Source organism: Mesoplodon bidens (assembly GCF_964165515.1).
Source record: "Mesoplodon bidens genome assembly, chromosome: 5".
Classification (NCBI taxonomy): Eukaryota; Metazoa; Chordata; class Mammalia; order Artiodactyla; family Ziphiidae; genus Mesoplodon; species Mesoplodon bidens.
Window position 1 is genome coordinate 101818810 of NC_138161.1, and position 24918 is coordinate 101843727.

A 24918-nucleotide genomic window follows, 5' to 3' on the forward strand; every position below is an offset into this window, starting at 1 on the left:
AATATCACTAACATGTTATGTTTGTTCACTGGTTCATTCATTCTCTAACCTGTAGACAGAATTAATTTTTAAAGACAGAGGAGTATTTAACCAGAAGTTAACCAGTTAGAAAACGTAGTTTTTTAAAAAAAAAAAGCCTATATGTAATAGCAATCAAAGCCATAAAATCCCTAGAAAAAATCAGGAAATGTGTAGGCTATACAAGAATAAAACCTTAAAACTATTTTCTAAGCAACCAATCTAATGAAAGAAAATATTTAGGACTTGGAAGGTGTTCACTCACTGAAAATTACTCTGTAAAAGCAATTCCTTCCCAACCAACTTGACAAAATGATTCTAAACTTTAAAAGATGATGAAAGAATGATCTATTAGACTGACAAACATTATAAAGCCACAATAATAGGAACACAAAGAATGAAAGATAGGCACGTCAAAGGAATCCAACGAGAAGTCACAAACTGTCAAGCATAGTCCAGAATATGCTACTTGTTAAGGTTAGCATTTCAAATAAGAGGGGAAAAAGATCCCTGTTTTATACCACATGCCAAAATTTTTATATAAAGATTTCAACGTGAAACCACTATAGTAAATATATGTGAAAACATATCTTGGAGTGAGGAAAAACCTTTCAATACATCATACCAACAGCAGAAATCATGAAGATAAATATGGATATATCTCCTTGTATAAATTTCTGTAAGTCAATAAACACAAGAAACCTAAAGAAAAACAATAAACTGGGGAAAAAACATCTATAATAGTCAGAAAATACCAGAAACAAGACCCCAAATTAAACAAACTGAGGAAAAATCTCTAACAGATACAGTAATGTTAATACTGCTGATATAAAGAGCTTTTAAAAAATCAATAAAAGATGGACACGCCAACAGAAAAAATGGGTAAAGAACACAAATGGGGAAATCACTAAAGAAGGGATGTAAATGGTCATAGACAAAAAGTTTAACTTCATTAGTAATCAAAAAAGTAAATTTTAAAAGTCAACAATGTAACCCTATAATACTAAGGTCTTACTCTCTACTTTTAGTTTGATCCTATTAATAGTTTCAATCAAATAATTTGAATTTGATCTGAATCAATCTGTGACAACAGGTGGCCAATAGATTTCTAGAACATCAAGACGTAAAATCTTAAACTGAAGAGATTTGTGTGCAGATAAAACACTGTTTAGATCAGGGTATAGCGTGGCTCTCACTCTGTGAGTCTTTACTATCTTACTAAAAGCAGCACAAGACCATTGTATAACATGAGGATCACCAAGCTATTTTATATATATTTATCCTTTTATCCCAGACACCAAAAGCATCAGAATCTGCCTGGCCAATTATTTAAACAAGTTTTATGAACTCTGTAAGGTTCAGTGGGCACTGAATGCATTACAGTGGATTGTCACCAGGAGCGCAATTTTCAAGGTTGCTGTTATTTAAGGAAACCCTTCTGTGGTCTTTGAAGTGTAAATTTGAAACTTGGGTTTAGGCTTGACATTTAGAATACAGGCACCAGAAGCATGCTGCACCTGATTTTTTTTTTAACGCAAATTCTGAACAAGTGGGCAGAAAAGAAAGTGAAGATACTCTTTAGGGCTTTTTAAAATAAAGTACCCAAAGTTTATGCTAGCAGGAACAGTAACGAGGGCACCACTTTCCATGTCCTCACCCTTCCCCGCTCTGCAACTTTCCGAGCACCTTCCAAAGTAACCTCCACAAATCACTTCCTTGATGGCTCTGAGACAGCACCGAACCGCTCAGTTCTGTAACCAGAGCCTGTGCAGCTGGCAGGTCCAATCACGGCACTTCCGCTCAGCGCTCATCTTCTCACTTTCCAGAATGAAACTCTAGAGTTGGCCTGCTGTGGCCCCCTCAGGAAAAGGTACTTCCAGGTGGGCACCAGCCAGCAACCCTCATCCCCTCCCCCCCAGCATAACTTTAAGGATGCATGAAGCTTACAGGCCTGGGATCTGCAGAACAGATTCTATAACTGGGATTGTTTTGTCCTAGTTTGTTTTGAGGGAGTGGGAGTGGCAAAGGGGAGCTTAAGGGTAGGTCACAAAACCAACATATTTGGAAGAAAGATTCTCTCAGAGCTTGCTGCCGATAATGGCTTTTATTTGCAGAGATTAGTAAAGTAATTCCGTTCTTGTCCTCAAATACATTCTGTGAACTTTACTCACTGACCTTCATTTGAACCTCCTTCCCCTTTCTGCAATCCTTCTGAAGTATCTAAGAATGTGTTGTATACATAGCACAGTTATGACAGAGATGCGTCTTGTTTACTGAGGCAGGCAATCATTTTCAATGGAGGGGTGGCTTGGTTCCTAACAGACCTCTTTCTTCCTCCTGATAACCACTCCCCCCTTCCACCACCCCCTCACCCCGTGATCCCAACAGATTTCAGGCCATAGTGAGCTCACAGTTGGTGAGCAAAAGGAGACTTCTGGCTACTGAGCAAGCCTAAATTCAATAGGTTACAGATTAAGGCTTTTTTCAGTGCCAGTTTATTTAAAGAATCAGTTATTTATTTATTTGTCAGATTTATATAGCGCCTTTCCTCCCAAGAGCTCACCCACGCTACCAACATTTGGTTTACATTATGAAAACCGTTAGATGCTTTTTCTGCATTTCCTTTTCGGCTTCTGCTGCCAACACATAGAGTAAACACAATCCTTAGAGAAAAAAGGAGAAAAGTGTGGATTCAACGAAGGCTACACAGTGGCTGGCTATGGGTGCCAGGTGAAGCAGAGTGACAGTTCAGAGGCTAGCCGAGAGATGATACAGAAAATTGGCTAAGAAACCACCACCACGTACTTAATATTTCCGTTAAAGCTAAGAGAAGATAGAAAATAGAGAAGCAGCATAGCTGGGTAAGAGGCTCTGGCTGCGAAGTCAGAACACATTGGGCTGAAATCCAATCTCTACCCCTTACTAGCTGTTTGACCTTGGGTTAGTTATGTAAATGCTCTGAGCCTCAGTTTCCTCATCAGGAAAATAAGGACAGTCGGGTTACTTGTCCCAAAGATCTGTCGTAAAGATTACATAAGATACTGTGTGAGACAGGGCCCAGCACGCTCGCTGCTGAGTTTTTGATTTTATGTTACCTTCAAATGTCACCATCAACTCCCCATGCCACCCTGACCCCCACAGTAAGCTAAATTCAGCAGGTATGCAAATGTAAGGGAAGATCTTAAGGAACTGGGAGAAGACTTTCCTCCACACAAAATAAGAGTCTCCTAGCTGCCTACTCAGTCTCCTGTCTCAGAAAGAGAATACTGACTTTTATTCCGGGTGGTAACGTACCACCTAACTTCACATAATATTGATTTTCCTGACATATACCCAGAGCCAGGCACTGCTGCAAAACAAAACCCACACATTGTCCTTAAAAAGCCCACCAAAGAACTCTGAAACAGCTCTCAGGACTCTGTGAGGCCTGTTGGCATTGCTTAAATTCATATTGGCCTAAACTCAAATTGGCCTATCTAAACTATGGTAAAACATAAAGAGATGACGAACAAAATATGTCCTTTAAAGGCCTAGGTATTTATCTGATTTCTCAAGATCTAACATGGAAGAAAAAAGGTGATGTAAATACAAGATGTTACCAGGAGATTAGATGGTGAAAGTATTAGTTTTACATGTACAACATTAGTAAGTCTAATGATGAAAAGATTTAGGGATACAGGGAGCTTTACATTTTTAAAACTTATTAAACAGTGAACCAACTTAAGTTTCTGTTGTAGTATCTACATCATTTAAGAAAGATTCCTTTAGGATAGTTTTCTTTATGGAACATAAAAGTGATTTTTTTTTTTTTGCGGTATGCGGGCCTCTCACTGCTGTGGCCTCTCCCGTTGCGGAGCACAGGCTCCGGAAGCGCAGGCTCAGTGGCCATGGCTTACAGGCCCAGCCGCTCCACGGCATGTGGGATCTTCCCAGACTGGGGCATGAACCCGTGGTCCCCTGCATGGGCAGGCAGACTCTCAACCACTGCGCCACCAGGGAAGCCCCATAAAAGTGATTTTTGAAATAAAATTGTTATGGAAACATTTATTGAGTATTTTCCCTGTGCTAATGTGACTTCATTTAATTCACCCAATGATCTAGTATTCTCCCATTTTCAGATGAAGAAACCAAAGCTTAGAATAGTTAAATGCCTGCCTGAGGTTACATAGATAGGAGAGACGTAAGTGAGAGAGCAGTGTATTCCAAAATTCTTAGATAGGAAGTAGCAGAGCTGGGATTCAATCTTAGGCTGTTAGTCTGTCCAACTCCAGAGCCATTGGCCTATACTATTTGTACAATTGTTTCTATAATTGTTTTTAAATACCCTCTTGATGACATTTAAATAACAGTCATATAGTCCAGGAAGCTAGAAAACTCCCATATGTTTGGAAATCAAGAAATATATATTTTAAGAACTCCAGGATTGAAGAAATAATAGAAAACACTTGGAACTGAATTTTTTAAATACCACAAATCAGAACCTGTGGGATACAGCTAAAGCAGGACTTGGGAAGGGAGATCAAATAATTGATTGTCCCAACCATGATATTTTGAGGATTGAAAAGGAAAGCTGTTAGCAATTACTTTCATAAACCATAAGTGACCCAGGAAAAACTGAATGTATGGTCACCCCAGCCTTAGGAGAACCTTTATTTGGTTATATGGTTATAGTATAAACAAAGAAAGCTAAAAAAATTAATGAGCAAATCATCCAACCAAAGAAGTTAGAAAAAACAGAATAAGCAAAGAAAATAGAGTAAAACATTTTAGTAGGAGCAGAAATCAATGAAACAGAAAACATCCAATAGAAAGAACGAGCAAAGCCAGAGTTGATTTGTTGAAAAGATGAGTGATATAATTTGCTAAGACTAAGAAGGTCTAGATAAATAGCATCAAAAATGAAAAATGGATAAACAGATGCTATAGAGGTTGTTAAAAGGACATTACGAACAGCTTTATGACAATTAATTTTACAACTTGTAAAACAGAAAAATTCCTAGAAAAATAATTTATTAAATTCACTCAATTAAATAGGAATCCCCAGAGCAAGACCATAAAAGGTGAAGACACTGAAGCAACCAGTAATTAAAAAATCTTCCCACAAAGAAAACATCAGGCCCAAATGGTTTTACTGGTAAATTCTTTCAAAAATTCAAGGATTGGAAAACCCCAAATTCACACGAGCTATTCTGGAATATGTAGAAAGGAGAATACCCTCTACTCATTTGGTGAGTATAACCTCAATGCTAAAACCCAACAAGGACAATATAAGAAAGAGAAAGTATTCATTATTCTCAATCATAAATACAAATGCAGAAGTCCTAAATATATACTGGAAAACCTAGCCCAGCAATGTATAAATGATAATACATAACAAATAATTTTGCCTTATCACAAGTATATGACGTTGGCTTCATAAAACTCAATGTAATTCATAACACTGAAAAATTAAAGGAGAAAATTTGTTTGATCCTCTCAATAGAGGCAGACGTGTTTGCTAAGACTCAGTATGTAGTCATATTAAAAAATGTCAGTACACTAGGGAAAGAAGGAAATTTCCTTTAGCTTGATAAAAGGTAAAAAAGAAAAAACAAAACCAAAAACAACCCCCCACCCCCCAAAAAAACCTATAGTAAACATGGGGAAATGCAGAAAACAAGCCCTTTTAAGATTCAGAACCAAAAAAAAACCCCCATACTCGAACCATTTAGAAGTACATTATTCAGTCCGTCCAAGAAGGTTCCATTAAGCATCTATGAAACTCAGTTTCGGATCCTAAAGTGAATTTGTGCTGCCACACATAACACGCTGTTAACAGGAGTGCATGGAGAGGCATGCGTCAGACAGGCTACAAGTGTGACTGTCAAGTTCTTCCCTCTCTAAAAACTACAAAATACGAAGGACAAAAATGAACAGCAATTTATTAGGGATGGACTTTAAGAGAGGAAGTAGAAGCAAGAGAAAAACTTGCATATATTACACCTCTTAATCTAGCATCTTTAGGGAATAAATAGTTTTCTATTAAATCACAATTCTAGAAAATGTAGGCTCATCCTTTAAGCTCTGAAGTTTCGATCATAACCACTGAGGGAACCTTCTCAACCAGGCCATTCACTCCTTTAGATTGTGTGGCACACAACAGACCCTTTCTTGATGACTCTGGGGACTCGGTTCTGACTATCGATTTCAGTGTGATAGCCTATTGTGATACTGATGCCCTTAGGAAGCATCAAGAAGCAGAGGATTTTTCCACCATCAGGGGTATCTCCTTAAATTTTGTCTTTTCTTGAGTTTTTGCTTCTTGATGCCACGTTAGTGAGACAGCGGTGTATTCCAAAATTCTTAGATGATACTTTTCTTAGTGGAGCCTCTTCAGCTGAATTGTGGGGACTCGAGATGGAATGACAAATGGAATAGTAAAGATGGAAACATATCTGGCCAGGACTATGGGCATAACATAGGAATATTTTCTAAGTTCCTCCACCCAGCACATGTAAACATCGTAAACAGCACAGTGAAAACTCCTGTGAGAGTGGAAAAGCTGCATGAGAAGCACTTCTCCTTTTCAAGGAGCAGCTGCTCTTTAAGGATAAATGGAACATGTCTGAACATGCCAAATTACATGGTTTTTTTTTTTTTTCCCTCCTCCTTGAGGGGAGGAAATAACGAACATAAATCACGGCTTTCAAACACAGTATTTATCTTCCAAAAACGAATTTTGAGTTGTAAAGAATTATATACTGAGATTATACAAAACATTAAGAATGTACTCTTGACTGGATTATATTTTACTTGCTTAAAGTATAATCTTAGCAAACAATCGCTATCAATAAACATTGAAGACAAGATACTGAGCTAAATGTGGTCTAAAGAAAGGGGTCTAAGTCATGATTTTTAAACCTGAAAGAGTTTGCTCTATTCAACTGAAGAAATAAGGCACTCTGTGAGCAAAACAGAAAATATAGGTGTTACAATGTGGACTTAGATAAGTGATGTGGGAATTAACTAGGATTTTGTAGTTTAAGAGATGGATAAAGTTCTGGTAGTTTAGGAGATAAAGAGATGGATAAAATTCAAGGTCGAAATGTATTTCTCAAGGTCCCTTACTCAGCTTTCAGTAGATTGTTAGCAGCCTCCCTCCTGCAAGCATAACCAAAATGGTGTACTTATATGTTAATGTTTTGGCTTCTAAATGTAGGACCCTGTATTTGGCTATGTGACCTTTAGGAAGTCCTTTAGATGCTCTGAGGTCTGATTTTTTTTTCCTTATCTGTAAAATGGGTTTTTTTTTTTTTTTTACTCTGCCTTGGTTACAGAGCTGTTAAAAAAAAGAAAAGCTCAAATAAGACTATATTTCCTTCTATCCTGCAAAATATCACATTTTTGTTATGGGGTTAGTTTTGAAGCAATATTCCCTCTAATTTAAATTAAAAGTCTGCAAAGAACAAGCTACAGTTACAAACTAAAGTAATCTGCCCCACTTTCAGGCAGGGATAAGTTATTGAATATGTAATCATTAAGCCTGTAATCATACATGACTACAATTCCTATTACTTTTACAAAATCAGACTAGGGATTTTAGTTTGTCTCATTTTCTGTGCGCTATCCAATATCTACATTCAAAATCAATTGTCATGTTTTTGATGTATTCTGCATCACACAGATATCAAATCTCATTAATAACAGACAAGGGCAATAAGAACAAAATTCAGAGCATTGGGTACTTGCTGCTTAAAAAGATGGGTTGGAGTAGGCGTGGGGGTAGAAGAGAGGGTGGCACCATGATGTTCCCAAATGTGACAATAATATTTCCAGGTCCTGCCCCAGAACCACAACTCCATCTCTGGGGTACAGCAAGAAATCTGCATTATTAATAGCCCCCCATGGGGACTCCTGTACTCTCAGCTTGGAGACTATAGTGGTCTGGGGTAGAAGCCTAAGCACCCAGTCTTGCTTGTATTTTACCTCTCCAGGCGCCTGCCCTCAGCCCCAATTCTCTCAAGGATCTCTATCACTCCCGTGTGTGTGAGGTCTTTTTATTTCAGACCCACCATTCCTAAAGGCAGAGGGTAAGGTGAAGTGAGTGCAAGGTGGACAAGCAGATTTCAGGGAGGAATCACCCCCCAAAAGAAATACCTACTTTCTGGCTCCTGCCTTTGGACACCTGAGGACAGACACTCAAATCTCAGGGATCAAATGTCCTCCTTTTGGGAGGAGGCAAACCTACTTCATCACTGAGACTAAGGCTCCCTGTCTGCCAGGGCTGCAAGGGGATGAATAACCACAGCAGAACTAGGGGATTTCTCCCCCAGTTTAGTTAGCCATTGACACTATCTATTTACACAGGCCCCTGGATAAGAAACAGAGATTAGGAGGAAATAGAAATAAAACAGACTGAACACGAAGTAATTTTCCTTTCTATATGGTGTAATAAATATAAAGTTTGCTAATTATTTCAAATACCAAACATATACCCCACCCCAACCCTCCTCTTCAATTAATAATCCCTGCAGAAAATCAGAAAGATACTGTTTAAAAACATAAAACCAGAAAAATTATTGAAATAAAAATGGCATCCAGGCTCAAGTTCACAAGCTTGCAGGCCTGAGGGTGATTCTGCCCACAGAGAGGTTTTGTTTAGTCTGCAAAGTGTTACTGCTGTTTTAAATTTGAATTAGTTGCCAGCTTAAAACAAAACAAAACAAAACAAACAAACCTGGAATTTCTACATAAAAATCCAAATTTCCAAATTTTGAAAAACTATAAGACTATTAATACAAGGCAAGAACTAGCAAAAGCTTCGTGGTATCTGTCTCCTTCAGATGAGCTCCCTGTGGAAACCAAGGCCCACCACTGAGCCAGCCCCCAGTCAACACTCTCCCCTCAGGCCCCCTATATCATTGGCCTTTGTGGGCCCCTGGCTTCAGCAGGTGAACAAACACTAACCAAACAAGTTATATAGTTCTTTATAGTGACTTTCACAGCAAAGGGGGAAGGGAATTGGAACCAGACAAGAGTGCTTACTTTTCTGCATTTCATCTAGAAATAAAGTGACCTCCAATTAAACACCAGCAGGCATCTGGGTTGGACCAGGCCAGGGGAAGAAACACTCATACATCCTTCCTCTCCTGTCCTCCTCCCCCACACCCACCTATGCAGAGCAATAAAGACAGAAAGGGCAAACAATGGTCACCACCTGGCAGCCCTTGGTAACCACAGACAACTACCCGCTATGTTATCTCCTCATCCCAGAGGGACTTGAAATAAAAAAAAGACAGGTCTGCAGAATATCCTGTATAAAGGAAGGTGACAAGCATCCAAAGTTCTAGAATACTGCAGATAATGGACTTTGAAGGCTGGGACCTAAGAGGTTAAGTTTGGTGTTTGCAGAGTAGATTCCTTTTACATCTTAGTTTTTCTGAGAATGAATGTCTTCGGACAAGTTATTCCTGATGCCTCAATTTCCTTATTAAGAATGTAGAACTACCTGGAGTGAAGTCAAGATCTCTATCTCAAAAGTGAAAAATTATAAATAAGGTCCTTGGGTAATCCCCTACTGTAAAAATGTGTTAAAAATCAAATGAGTAATAATATCTCCTATAACTCAGCAATCTTCCCTAATATATAAGTAAAATGGTAATAAAGTATTTATGGGTAGCATAAACCAAAGTGCAATTCTAGCAGGCAGCATCCAATGAGGAGCCATGGTCAACGGACTGTGCATCCTGAGCAGGCCCCTGTTCCTCTGCCTCTGCAATGGGGAGAGTACCCGCTACCTCTCCCCTACCTACTTCACAAGGATGTTGTAATGTCTATAACCCATCTGCAGTACCTCAGGTACAGGGTGATATATAAACAGGTCCTATTCATATTATTAGTAGTCTTACCTCACAAGATGCCTCAATGGAATGAGAACTTTATAGGTACCTGGTAAATATGACTAACTGCTTCCCCTCTCCCTGGGAGGTAAAGGAGAGGGGGAAGGAGGCAGTAAAGGAAGCCCAGATATGCACCCACCTCTGTTCTGATGGATACTGGTTTTCAGGCATCATCTTTGGCATCTGCAGGGGCTGATGTGGCGGCCGGGGGACTGCAAAGGTTTGCTGCTGTGGTCCAGGTTCTGGAAGTGAATGAGGGCTGGGGGTGGGGCCCACACCTGGTACTGGGCCAGCTGCAGGGGCATGTGCCGAGGTGGGCAGAGTTGCCTGAGGCGGGGGAAATAGGGAATTCTGATGGGTAGGCGACAGGGGGGTGGTAGGAGGGGTTAATGGCTTGAACCCAGAGGGAGGCTTCCTATCATAGGCACTGTAAACAGAAAAAGAGAAGGAACCATTTAGCTGCAATGAAGCCATTAGCATGGTCACCAGGTCCAGCCTGCAGCCCGTGGTTGCCAGGAAATGACCGCATTAACATAGTTAAATTGCTGGCAGCCCGAGGGAATATTTGTACCTCTGAAAAGTGACAAACACACTGCGTCACAGGGACTTTAACACTTCTAGTGATTCTTCTCAAAGATAATTTTAGCCTCTGCTTCCGGTTTCCTTTTTCCCCTTTTCTAAAAGAATTCTCCATGTATGCGTGGGCAGGGATGGATAGATGAGGGGAGAAAGTATGCCTTGGGAGGAGTTTTCCAGCCCCCTCCAAGAATTCCAGGGTTCCCAGGAATTAGAACCTTTATTGAGGATAAATTTCTGCTGTAACATCACTTAACAACTCTTCTCCTCCCCCCTTCAGGCAGGTCTGTGTTTATCTTCCAGAGCAAAGAATGATTTAAAATTAAAGCTTCATTCCTGGGGCCTGGATAGTCTTAAGTAAAGGGCACAAGCATGGGGACTTTTTCATATATTCTGATTTGAAGATTACTTCTTTGGTGCTTAAAGTTCACATTAACATATGATAGACATGAAGAAGCATATATTCCCTCCCTCGAAGCCACAGATCAAATATCCCAGCATTCAAGGTTCTTTCCCTTAGGAGGGCTCAGTACCCCATGAACTCAGTCCCCCCGGAGAGCCGATTTAACAGTTTTGCATTTTACGTGCAGACAAAGCCGCATTTGGACTGGCTACACCTAGAGGATCATTACACTGCCACGAAAGATGGGGTGTGCTACACTGAGCATCTGCTGAATAATATTGTAAGCAATCAGCGTGCCGGCCACTTCCTGGCCAGCCTTCCTCTGGCTCCACTTACCAATAGTTGTAGAGGCACTTTTCTCCATAATTAGCACCGAGAGCCTGTTCATGGCTACAGGACGACAGCTCAGAGGAGGGGCTGTGCAGCTCCCGTTTGATCTTGGTTGGAGGTGGGGCATGAAGCACCACTAAAATCAGAAGAGGGATGAGGGAGGAACAGAGGACAGCTGATTAACAGGGAGCACAATGCTTCCTTATGCAAACCCTATACTAGCTGATTGTTCTTGGAACTCGTGTCAAATCACATGCCAGAGAAAGCCCAACCCTTAACACAGAGCCTACCATCTAAAACCAATGAAATGTTCTTTAAAGTCAGAAATCATCATCTGACACTTTACATTAGCCAAGTCTGTTTTCACCAAACTTCTTTGGTGTTGGGTCTGCTTCCTAGCAGCTCTGAGGCCCTTAAAGATCCTGTAGGTGATGGTTCTTCAAGAAAAATGCAGGTGTGATAGAATAGCAAGGACTGCAGATAAGAACAATTTTGTTTCTGAAAAGGACAAAACAACACCAAAAATATACTGGTAGACATTACACATTAGCTTATCAAAGTCTTAAAATTCCTGTGGCAAAATACAGAGGCATATATACGAATTAAATATATGACTTTAAAGAAAATACATGATTTTTCAAAGTCCTTCCTCAAGCAACTCAATATTAGCTCTGAGTAAGAAATACTCAATTTTAGGGGCATTTCAAAATTTTTAAAAGCAAAGGAATACAATGATGGACCAAACTACAACCGAGGAGAGGTTAACTGCATACAGGAAGGAGGCCTGGAAACCTCTGTGCTCGTGTCGGCTCCATGCCTCTCCTAGTACCCGGCCACAAAGGGCAGGCTCTCATAACCAATCCTTTCACAGATGGTGCCAATTACTTTTCCTAAATTGATAGCATACAGAGCTGTTGCTTTATGTTTAGAAGTCGACTGCACATTCCATACGTGATTCTGAGAGGGCAGAGGAGTGAGTTTTTCAAACCAAGGTGATTCACATGCAGTGGCAAAACCCAAACAGTTTTGTCTTTTCTGCCGTATCTAGGAGCTAACTCATTTCAGAGAGGGCGTTTTACCCAAAGTAGAAGGGCAAACTCTAAAGATGCTGCATCGTAAGGGTTGTCTTCTAGCTAGGGGCTAGAATTGCTACTCTCTGTCCAGCATCTGGGAAGGAGAGGGAGGGGAATGAGTTAAGCTTTCCTGCCAGCTGTTCTCCACTGGATCCAAATTCTCATTAAATAGCTAACAGAGCTTAGTGCTCTGGTGACCCACTAAAGTTTTCTGTTCCACTCAATCTTTACTTCTAAGCCATCTTCCAGGAGCTTGGTTTTCTTAGTGATTCTATTAGGGAGAATTAGCTAAAGGATCATCCCTTTCCTGTATGGTAAGACTGAACAATCTTCCCACCAACTGGTTTCTCAGGTGCCTCATCCAACCCCTGAATTCTGGACTCAGAAGTGAACAAATGAGACTGAGGACTAGATCACAGATGACAAGTTTATAAAGCAAAGTCCTGCCAGGGACTGACTGGCAAGGGCAGGTTTTCATTATTCCTTTCCTACATAATGCCAACTGCTTTTCCCGAACACGCAAAATAAGTTCAGAACTGGCAGATTATATTTAGAAGTCATTAGAGTCTCTCTTGTGATTTTTTGATGGTGACATCATGGCAGCCAACCCTCAATTGCTATCAAATGTTTTCAGACATTCAGACACAGAAAATGGCTAAGCTTGTTGTTGTTAGAATGTTGTTAGTAAACGAGAAGGGAGAATCGACGACTCGACACAGAAAACCATTTCTCCAACGCAGTGGATGCTCTGGTGGTTCTTGGCACTGCCCCCGTGTCATTGCTTCTCCTCTTACCAGTCTTCTGCCATAAAAGTTTTGGCAAGGTAATGAGGGAAGGTGATGATGCCCCAGCATAAACAGAAGTTACATGTCCTGGAAAGTACTTATCTAAAGAAAATCATTTATAATCACTGTTTTACCGAAGTTTGGAGAGTAAACAAGTTATGGCATTATTCAATTTTCTCACTTCAGGTTTTAGAAATGTTTTGACGTTTTCACAATATTGTTATAAAAGTTACCAGCTCTGCTGACAGGACTAACACCAGAGGGTAAACCAAAGTTTCCCAGAAAACAAACTTTCGTAATGTCTTCAGGAATAGTATATACCCATTTTGAAAGAGAATCTAAGCTTTTGGCTAACTGGATGTCCTGATTCCCTCAAATCTACACAGTATTCTTAGTGTGTACTATACCATTTTGGCTCTTGATTGTACAGTATCTTCCACCACACCAAACTGTCCTATACCTGGAATCTTATGTTCTCTAACCAAAGGAGGAGTTCAAGAAATAGCTGATGAGTGCTACGGTCTGAATGTTTGTGACCCCCAAAATTCATATGTTGAAATCCTAATGCCCTATGTGATATTAGGGGGAGGGCCTTTTGGAGGTGATTAGGTCACAAGGGCGCAGCTATCTGACGACACAAGTCTGTGACCTGGAGGGGAGCCCTCACCCAACCATGCTGGCATCATGATCTCAAACTTCCAGCCTCCAGAACAGTGAGAAATAAATTTCTGTTGTTTGTTAGCTCCCCAGTCTGTGGTACCATAGCAGCCTGAATCAACTACAATAATAAGTGATTGAATGGGTTATATTTCCAATGAATTCTTAACCTCGAAGGCAGGGACCACATTTACCCTTCAAGGCTAGACACGATGTTAGTCATAAGTATTCTTTCCCTCAGGAATCAACCATTCGAAGGAGGGAGAGGAGAGTGGTACAGAGAAGGAGCGAGAATTGGAAGTTTCACAGATCACTGACAGGAAAGCCAGTAGGGGCCCTGTGAGGGGTTACGACGAAGGCTTGGTCTCCAAAGGGACTGCTGGGCCAGAGGATGTATGAAGGAGCCTGACGGTGGTATGCACTACTCAGAGCTAGTCGTGTATTTATTTATTTATTTATTTATTATTTTTTTTTTTTGCGGTTACGCGGGCCTCTCACTGTTGTGGCCTCTCCCGTTGCAGAGCACAGGCTCCGGACGCGCAGGCTCAGCGGCCATGGCTCACGGCCCAGCTGCTCCGCGGCATGTGGGATCTTCCCGGACCGGGGCACGAACCTGTGTCCCCCGCATCAGCAGGCGGACTCTCAACCACTGCGCCACCAGGGAAGCCCTAGTCGTGTATTTTAAGCAGGAACTTAGAAGTCCAAGGAATGCTCCTTGCTTTCAGCCCGTTCCCTCTTTGTAAAATGAGATATGTGATGCTGCCTTCAGAAATAAATAAAATGGCACAGCACCTTGCAGATGGTGCTATGATTTTGTGTAATTATACACTGTGCTTTCAAAAACAGAGTATTCACCTTCGCATGGGCAACTTACTAAACGCTGACAGAGACTGAGGACTATAAAGCACGGCAATGAATTGCAATTAAAAGAGGAGCATGAACTCCTTAGGAAGTTTGAAAAGAGATGCTACTTGACTATTTGAGTTGATAAACATTTTCTACAATTAGAAAATTTGAGTTTAAGCTCAGTTATAGAAGATGGGCCCATGAAGCCAACAGTGCCCTGAGAACAATTCCTGGCAAACGTGGGCTGCCTTCCTTGTTGTAAAAATTTCTTTCATTCATTCATCCAATCATTCATTCATTGAACGTCTTCCATGGGTCAGGCATCCTGAAGGTGTTGGGGATATGACGGTAAACAAAACAGACATGGCAGTCGTTTCTTCAGGGCATGCATAATTTAGTGAGAGGTCTGACTTTCAGCATCTTCCCACAGATGTAATTAGAGTTGGACTGGGGCCCCACGATCCACTTAATTCAGGCCCTTACATTTATAGATAAGGACCCTGAGGCCCAGAGGAGTTAAAGGAATTGCTCAAGGTCTTGGAGCTTCTGATATTGGAGGGGAAAGGAGGCAAGAGCCCCCCACTGTCATTTCAGTGATCTACCACATTGACAGGAATGGGAGATACTGCACTCACCCACTTTGTACATCAAAAATAGAGGACAGAGACTTTGTTTTCAATAAAAACAACAAAAATACCACATTACATCTGGTTGAGAGAAAGTGCTGTAGAACAAAGGAACAATGGATAAGAACTAACACCTCTGGAAAAGAACCAGGTAGACCAAGAGAGAGGCAGCCAGACAGACCCCTTATCACTGGCTTTGGCCAGTTTGTTTATATACATTATATTATTCAATCTTCCCAACCCAGTGAGAAAGCTACTTTCACTGTCTCCATTTTAGAGATGAGAAGATCAAGGCTCAAAAGGTAAGTAATTTGCCACTGTCTCATAGCTGTAAGTGATCAGGATACTGTCCTAAACAGTTGTTAGTCATTCCATCATATTGCTTCCTAGAGGGAATCTGAGAGAAAAAGACTACATCAAAAAGGGATTAAAAGAAATACAGAAAGAGGTCGAGAAAGAAGACAACACCAGAGAAGAAGATGAAGGAATACTATTTGCCAATTATCAGGGTCCATGTCCTCACGTTTACTCTGCACTCGCCAGCTGGAGGCACACCTGATACACCTGAATCCACTCAAGGGCTTACACCTTCCCCATCTCTAGGCCACCAAAATACCCAGGATCCCTGCCTCACTCCTACTGGCAACTAACATCTCTTGACTCCAGTGGCCTCTAATTCTTACAGTCCTTGCCTCCCAACCTAGTATTCCATCTAGAAGATCTCATTCTCCCTTTTATATCCTGCTGATCAAAATCTTCTCATTCAGGGCTTCCCTGGTGGCGCAGTGGTTGAGAGTCCGCCTGCCGATGCAGGGGACACGGGTTCGTGCCCCGGTCCGGGAAGATCCCACATGCCGCGGAGCGGCTGGGCCCGTGAGCCATGGCCGCTGAGCCTGCGCATCCGGAGCCTGTGCTCTGCAACGGAAGAGGCCACAATGGTGAGAGGCCCGCGTAACGCAAAAAAAAAAAAAAAAAAAATCTTCTCATTCAGATAGCTGCAGGCACTTTGGAAGGCCTGGCATCTTGACAGCCAGTCACTGACCAGCCAGATGCCACACTGTTGCCATGGATACCATCTCGCACCCCAAATGCCCCACCACTCCTGAAACTGCTTCTTGACATTCCCTCTTAATGCCACCTCTGAGGCAAGAACACTTTGAGTGAGCTGTCTGGACCCCTATTTGACTATAAGAACTCTGTTAAAGATCCATGCACAAATATATGAGAGTCTCTGCTTGTCAGGGGTAGGAAAGACAAGGGTGGCTGGCTGACAAGATATAAATCCATATCTGTGGGCATGCATTACAAAGTACAAAGTGCTGCTTTGTAGACGACCATATTACCATCTAAAATTTAGATACGATGTTCACAGATCAACCAAGTTAATAACTTCACAGTTGCTTTTCTTACTAGGGAACTCCTTGGAATATTTTTCTATCTGACACAGTGATCAAAAATCAAGCCTGATCCTAGCCAATGCAGTAAGTTAAGAAAAATGAATAAAAGGCAAAAAGATCAGAAAGAAAAATATAACTCTCATTATCCACAGATGGCCTGGTTGGGTACACAGAAAATATTAAAGAATCCACAAAGTATAATAATCAATAAGCTAATTTACCAAGATCATTGGCTACAAGGCCAATACATAAAAAGGATAATTTATATACACAGTAACTAAAACAATGTGACATTCAAAAAATACATTTACAGTAGCAACAGATAACATCAAATACCTAGGAACACACCTAATAAAAGATATGCAAGATACCTAAACTGAAAACTATAAAACCCTGAGGAAAATCAAAGAACTCTCAATAAATGGAAGAATATATTATGTTCATAGGTTGGAAGGTTGATACTGTAAAGATATCAGTTCTTCCCAAATTTATGTATAGGCTCAATGTAATCCCAAACAAAATTTCAATACTACACAGAAATAAGAATGAAGAAATTACAATCACACTTAACAACACGGGCTCATAAATAAAAGCCAGACACTACATGAGCCCATTTACAATAACATTCAAAAGGAAACAAAAATATTCTACGGTGTTTAAAGTCAGGATGGAGGTTACTTCTGAGTCTGGGGGTGGTGCCTGTTCAGGGGGCACATGGAGTCTCCTTGTAGTTTGATAAGTTCTAGGTCTTGATCTAAAGGCTTATATAGCTTGAAAATTTATCAAGCTGTACTCTTATGATTGCTATGCGTTATTTCAATTGTTCCCATTTTTTTTTTTTGCGGTACGTGGGCCTCTCACTGCCGTGGCCCCTCCTGTTGCAGTGCACAGGCTCCGGACGCAGAGGCCCAGCAGCCATAGCTCACGGGATCAGCTGCTCCGCGGCATGTGGCATCTTCCCGAACCGGGGCATGAACCCGTGTTCCCTGCATCGGCAGGCGGACTCTCAACCACTGCGCCACCAGTGAAGCCCCAATTGTTCCTATTTAAAAAAAAAAAAAAAAACAGTCCTGTCCTGGTCAAATAGCATCACTGAGTTAATACTAAGATTTCTCAAACTTTAGAAAATCTTCCTTCTGTGATGGGGTAAAAGCAGTCTTTCAAAGATATAACCCAACTGTTTCAAAATAGAAAAAAAAATAGACAAACTAGTCTATTCAAGAGAAATAATAATTCCCTCTGCTGACAAAATCTGTTTCCTGCCCACAAGTACAGGCCTGTGGATTCTGTCCAAGGCAGCTACCCCATGCCAGTGCTGGCAGTGAACTTCACTATTACAGCACAGAGGATCAAAACAAAGGAAAACACTTTTGTTGAATGTTATGATGCACGACAGTTTGAGTCAAAAGGAATTTTTTTCAGAAAGACAAAAACCACCTTGTCAATAAGCCTTTCCTTTGGTGTTTCGTGATCATCAAAATTTCAATTCACCACAGCCTTTGTTGTGAATACATACAGCATTTATGTAGTCGCTGAGTGTTAAAGAAATTGCCAGTCAGTTATACTGCGGTCTGCGCGGGAGAGAGACTAAGACCATCCTACTTCTCCTGCATCACACACAGGCTCTGCCTGCTTTCTGTTGGGTGCCGCCGTTCTGATTTTGTTTTGGGGTTTTCCTCTCCACCTTCTTCAGTTTCATTACTTGCATCTGGAACAGACTCATCTTTCCCAAATCAGCTGTGCAGGCATGACCTCAGGATAGGACCTTATTTGGTCACGATTGACAGGCACGATCTTCTTACCGTACATGGAAGGTTGACCAGAACACCAACACCTGCCTCCAAATGGCACGTCCATGAGACTATGTCCCAGGTGGCCAGCCCATGTCTCCAGAGCCTCTCACAGCACTCATGAACAAACGTGGTGTGGATGTACAGTCATGGCTGAGAGACTTCTCAGGATTCCAGAGCCATAATCCTAAAGGGAAGGTCCATTCCTAAGCTTACTACTCCCTGGGCCACCAGCTTTGGGTCATTGCTCCTCTCTCAGGCCACTCATCCTGCTTCATTTCCCTCCATAGTATGGAATACATACTGTTTAGTTCAAGAATGATGATGGGGGGTGCTTCCCTGGTGGCACAGTGGTTGAGAGTCCGCCTGCCGATGCAGGGGACACGGGTTCGTGCCGCGGTCCGGGAAGATCCCACCTGCTGTGGAGCGGCTGGGCCCGTGAGCCATGGCTGCTGAGCCTGCGCGTCTGGAGCCTGTGCTCCGCGATGGGAGAGGCCACAACAGTGAGAGGCCCGCGTACCGCAAAAAAAAAAAAAGAATGATGGTGGGGGGAGCCCGAGACACCTGCCTGTACTGCTCTTTGGCTGTGGCTGTCAGTAGAACTCAAGGAAAGAGGGCAGAGGGACATATGAACTTAAAAATGACACTGGCAAAACAGAAATGCAGAAGCCGTCTGGAAGGAGCAGGTGTGGCCTCTTCTCCCCTGATTACTCTTAACTTGTCAGGGTACCCAGTTGGCAAAGACCAGAGGGCTTTAAGTCAGCAGGTGCAGTGTCCCTTGAGTTCTGTGCACAACAAAACCAAAAGGCTTACTTTCCAACATACTGCTGCCTTTCCTTAGTGCTGGCCTGTTTTGGACAAATTCTGAGACAAAGCATAGATAGCCAGTGAGTAAGAAAAAAGGGGTAGACAGGCTGAGGCTTACTTTAAGTTCTTCCATACTACTAGAAGGGGTCAGAAATATGTCTTTATTTTAGGCCTGAGTAGATTAGAAATTCATTTCAAGCATAAAATATATTCCTAATCTCAATATTCTTTGCAATTGCTATAACAAATGACAAGGACGGGAGATAATACCCTGTTCTGGGAACCAAAGAGGTTTAAGGGAGATGAGATAAGTGGACAGGTTCTGACACTTAAAAAAAGTGTCTGGAAAAGAAGATGCCTTTTAGACTTCTAAACCAAATAAGAGACATGCTCAAACCCGTTTGAATGGATGGTTAACATTGATTCTGCCTGGTGACAGTTTCCAAAAATAAAAACTTGAAATGTTATCAAATTTAGTTAAGGGGCACAAGTACTAAAGGCAGAATTGGTGGAGATATGGGGGACTGTGCCATTTTCTTTAATATCTGATACAGCTAACCTTTGTAAACATAAATTCAAAAATTGAATACAGCAAAAAATCATCCATAAATAGTAAAATCAACTATTTAGTAAGCTTTGCTAAAAAATTGTAATGAATCCCTCAAAAGCCCTCTCCTTTTGAGGGATTCATTTACTTAGTTATATGCATGTTTAGTTCTCTCCAGGAACTAAACATGCATGTAACTAAGTAAACATGCACAAACTCTCTCCATCTGACTCACTCTGTTCTTCTACCAGTGTTTAGAGGTCAACATAATAACATGGATATGAGAGGTGAGAAAACCCAAAACATAGGGAATTTCCAGGCCTAAGGCCAGCATTTCTGTATGTTGTTTGCATTTCTACATATCCTTTAAAAATATACCCTAAAAAAGTCAACAACTACAAAACAACTGTCCAGGACCCTTCAAAAAAAGTCCGTTTTTTTTTTTTTTAATCTGTATTGGAGTATAATTGCTTCACAATACTGTGTTAGTTTCTGTTGCACAACAAAGCGAATCAGGCATAGGCATACACGTCCCCATATCCCCTCCCTCTTGAGCCTCCCCTCTCATCCTCCCTGCCTCTAGGTCATCGCAAAGCACTGGGCCGATCTCCCCGTGCTATGCTGCTGCTTCCCACCAGCCAACTATTTTACATTCGGTAGTGCGTGTATGTCGATGCTACTCTCACTTTGCCCCAGCTTTGCCCTCCCACCCCATGTCCTCAAGTCCATTCTCTATGTCTACCTCTTTATTCCTGCCTTGCAACTAGGTTCATCAGTACCGTTTTTTTTTTTTTTTCGGTACACGGGCCTCTCACTGTTGTGGCCTCTCCCGTTGCGGAGCACAGGCTCCAGATGCGCAGGCTCAGCGGCCATGGCTCACGGGCCCAGCCGCTCCGCGGCATGTGAGATCTTCCCGGACCGGGGCACGAACCCGTGTCCCCTGCATCGGCAGGCAGACTCTCAAACACTGCGCCACCAGGGAAGCCCAGTACCGTTTTTTTTGTTTTGTTTGTTTGTTTTTATGTTCCATATATATGCGTTAGCATACGGTATTTGTTTTTCTCTTTCTGACTTACTTCACTCTGTATAACAGCCTCTGGGTCCATCCACCTCACTAGAAATAACTCAATTTCATTTCTTAAAAAAGGTCAGTGTTATTGGGGGGAGGGGGCAAGGTAGGCAGATTGTTATAGATTGAAGATAAAAGAGGCATAACAATAAACATAATGTGTGATTCTTAATCAAATACTATATCAATAACAATGTCAATATCAGTTATAAAAGACAGCTGGGGAATATTACTGAATAAAAGTTAATTTTCTTGACTATGTAGAAGAATGTCCTTCGGAGATGCACACTAAAGTGTCTGGGGGTGAAATGTCATAATGCCTGCAACTTACTTTCCAATAACTTGGAAAAAAATATCTATACACAGAGAAATGAAGTAAATGTAGCAATATGTTTTAAAAATAAATCGATAAAACAGCTATTATATTTCATCTCCTCCAAGATACTTGGAGAAAAATATTATCTTATGGTTGACTAACAGGTCAGTAGACGTGCTAAGAACTTCAAAACCATGCATTTACACACGACGGAAGTCACCCCTGGCCTATTACCAAACTGGAAGGAGACAGCCCTGTTTATACTGTACCTTTACCATGTTTGGATAATACAGCCCTGGGAATCTAAAATTACACAAGGACAAATGTTGTCATACTCTAACATCTAAGCCAGTGATTCTCAAATATTTTTTTGGCCCTGGCCCACTTAGAAAGGAGAAGGGAACACCCAAGAGAGGGCAAAATGAAAACTGCCACTGCTATCACCATGACTACTGCCCAGTGCCACCTCTGCTATGGCCTGGGTAAAAAGACAGCAATTACACAAGTACAAAATATTAACAAAAGTAAAATTGATCAGTAGTTCCATATACATATTAATACACATATAACAGGAACTAAAATATAAGCTCAACTCAAGATCACAAAGCATTTTTGGAAAAAAAAAATGGAGAATGTCCACTCCTTGTGAATGTATATGCACAACAGATTTAGAACACTACCAGAACAGATGAACAACTCATTAGATTTCATCCCGAGTCCTCAGAAGGGCACAATGCAGCCATCATCAAGCTGTGAAAGCTGGCAGAATTAAAAGGAATGAAAGTTCTCTTCCTCGAGGTTCTCCTTCATTCTTCTCTCCAAGTAGCTGGTTTGGCTCCTTCTGCCCATAAAGCCTGAGCAGGGCCAAGGCCAGGAGAGGAAGCTTGAAATGGGTGGCCTGGACTTTTGGTGCCCTGAGCCTTGGGGGAAAAAGGCACAAGAGTTTCTGGGAGCTACAACTGGTCCAACCTAGTTTATTAGGCTAAGAGATCAGAAAGGAGTGTGGAGCTGGAGACCTAAATTGTGTTCAAGTCTGTTGGCTTGGAGAATCCCCTGTGCATTTATGTTTTGGGAATCAAGAATGGCAGCAGGACTCTGGTATGGAAACAGGCTCTCCACATAACTCATGGGAAATATGACAAACATCTGGTACAGCCAACATCTGGGTGAGCATACCACATACAGGGGCTGAGATTTCAGGGTAGGTTCATTCTGAATCTCAAATGGCAAGAATAGCTGCATTTGACCTGGGCAAAGTCCTACATGGAGAAAGCAAGGCTTCTGTTCTGGGACAGAATCTGGTATCAGTAGGTATAGGGAAAGATCTCTTCACAATGGTCACAGTGGCAGTATTCAAGATATTATTTATTTAAAGTAACTTTTATTTTCATCACACTAATAAATTCACATAGTTTAAGAAATCAAATAGAACTACAAGGTTTATGATGATGAGTAACAGTGGTAGTACTCAGGGTTTTAGATTGGAGATTAATCATGGTGGTGGGGGGATATGTTGATTTTTCCAGCTTATTCTTTCCTTACTTGTCCTGTTTCTCAGTAAGGACCAAAGGACTGACTATCACCCTGGTGATATATTTCAGGGCCCCAGGACGTAAGATCAACCACGAAGTAGCAGAATTCATCAATTAACAATTAAAGAAGTCTTCCCTATATGGATGGCCAATATCATCTTCTGTACAATAAATAACGCAAGAGCCAAATTAGGAACTGATAAAACTAGTTCCTGGAACATCTGGCTCCAGGAATCAGATTTCTCCCAAGCAGTGGGAAAAACCTACAGTCAGCAGAAGAGAGGCTTCAGGAATTGGTGTGTGGACAAAAAAACCCACTCTGTTTTTCATGATGGGCCTGGTGTTATGGTATTTTATGCTCTTACTGCTCCCTGGAATGTGGAATATATGACACAAGATAGATTCAACAATGGAGAAATCCAGCTCCGAAGAAGCCAAAGCTCCAGCTTAAGGGGCCCTGAGGTTGTAGCTTCCTTGAGACCCCCAAACAAAGCCCTTCTGTCTAGGGTAAAAGCAGGAAGAGATGAAAATGGTGGTTTTACACTTATAAAGGGATTTAAATTTCTCTGTGGAAAAGAGGGACTGACTGGACAAGGGGGTTATACTTTATAAGAAAGGGCTTTATTGGGGGCATTCTTACACTGCTGGGCTCTTATATGAACTAGAATGTTTATATTATCTAGTAACTTCATAGAATGGGGAGGGGTGGTGGGTGATGTAGAGGTTTGCTTCTGCTAGGCCCAGCTCCATGATATCATCCCACAAAAAGTTTCCTCCCTCCCCTGCCCCCTCTTCCACTGCCTCTTCCACCAATGGCAGCCACTGGTGGCACAACCAGGACACGGTACCTCAAAATCAAATCACCAGCTGAAATTTGGGCAGAAGATGAAAAACTAAATTTTGCCCATGGAAGTCAGTTTGGCAGGTCACTGTATAATGTACACTTGCAACCCAAAAGGTAGAACAGTACCACCCAGGCTGACCACTCAAAATGTGGGGGGCACTCTAGCCTCCAGGGGGTGCTCCAGGCTTCCCCTACCTCTTTACTCTGCCTCCGGAGAGACCGTGACCCAAGACAAGGGTGATGCCCAGGTCCTAAAGCGCAGACAGAGCGAGGATAGCTTTGGCTAGGAAGAGAAGTGGTCCTCGAGGCCATCTATTTGCCTCTTCTGCAACAAGGGGCTGGAAAGGCTGGGCAGGTGCTGGGAAGAGGTCAGGGTGATGGGCCTATACACAGGGAGGGCTTAGGGGTCAAAGAGTCCTCAAGGGGGACCTATGGCCCAGTGGCAAGTTTGCCAGGGTAAAGAGGTTGGCTGGTCATGTCCCTGGTCATCAACTAGGAAGAGCAGTTGCTAAATGGAATTTATAGGACATTGGCCTTATCCCTTCTTCACCTCTACCAGTACTAACAATAATGACAGGTGATTTTTTTAAGGGCTTCTATTGTAAGTCTGGCTAAAATAGAAGGAAAAAGATTCTTTGTATTAATGCGTTCTTTCTCCTCCCAAAAGAAGTGGTCATGTTAGTAAGAGGAACCCACCTTGGCTGAATGTACTAAATCAGGAATGTCCTGACTCGGAGGGGAACTGCAGGTCAGAAAGAGGGCCTATCACGGAACAGCTGCCTCTCATTGAAACTGCATCTTTCAAACAGTCATTTCTAAATAGAAAACTGGTTTCTCAAATAAGGAAGATAATTTAATGCCAATGGTAGTAGAGAGGTTTTTGGGTGTTTTTTTTTTTTTTGACCCAGATGAACTAGTTTCAGATTTACTTCAAGTTCACACTCTCTCCACACTTTAGTATTATTCTTGAAACAGCTTGGATTTGTGCAGTTCATTTTCTTTCAGGGACTCATTCATCCTAACAATTTAGGATTGTTATTTTAGAATTCCAAAAATGGAAACCCAGAGGCCTTGAATATAAGAGTTAGAAATGAAAGGGAGAAAAAGGAGCTTAGAAAAGATCTGGCCCAACTCTGACTGAGGTAGGGCTTGTGTATTATAATACAGGGCTCTGCCATGAAAATATTTTCTACAGAACCAATATTTCTAATTGCATCAGTGTCACATCCCAAAACTCTAGGCCACAGAGAAACTAATATGATAGACAACTTATTTGCTTAACTTTTACCATTGAGAAAGAGGCCTAAATAGAGCCCTGTTCTCCCAACTCGGGTTCGGTTAGAGGTGAAAGGCTGGCTTTCCGTCAGCCACAGCAAATTCTACCATGAAGGGCTGCTCACAGCGGAACACACCAGCAGGAAAGG

The 24918-nt window shown here is 41.7% G+C and overlaps 1 protein-coding gene across 1 annotated transcript in view; it reads right to left on the bottom strand.

The window, feature by feature from the left end:
• ETV5 (ETS variant transcription factor 5) overlaps window positions 1-24918 on the bottom strand; it is a 55302-nt gene that overhangs the window by 17514 nt on the left and 12870 nt on the right. The window contains exons 6-7 of the mRNA XM_081235254.1: window positions 11212-11341; window positions 10036-10323 (exon numbers count right to left, since the gene is read on the bottom strand). Coding sequence (XP_081091380.1) covers window positions 10036-10323; window positions 11212-11341 — 418 coding nt within the window. The remainder of the gene's footprint in view (window positions 1-10035; window positions 10324-11211; window positions 11342-24918) is intronic.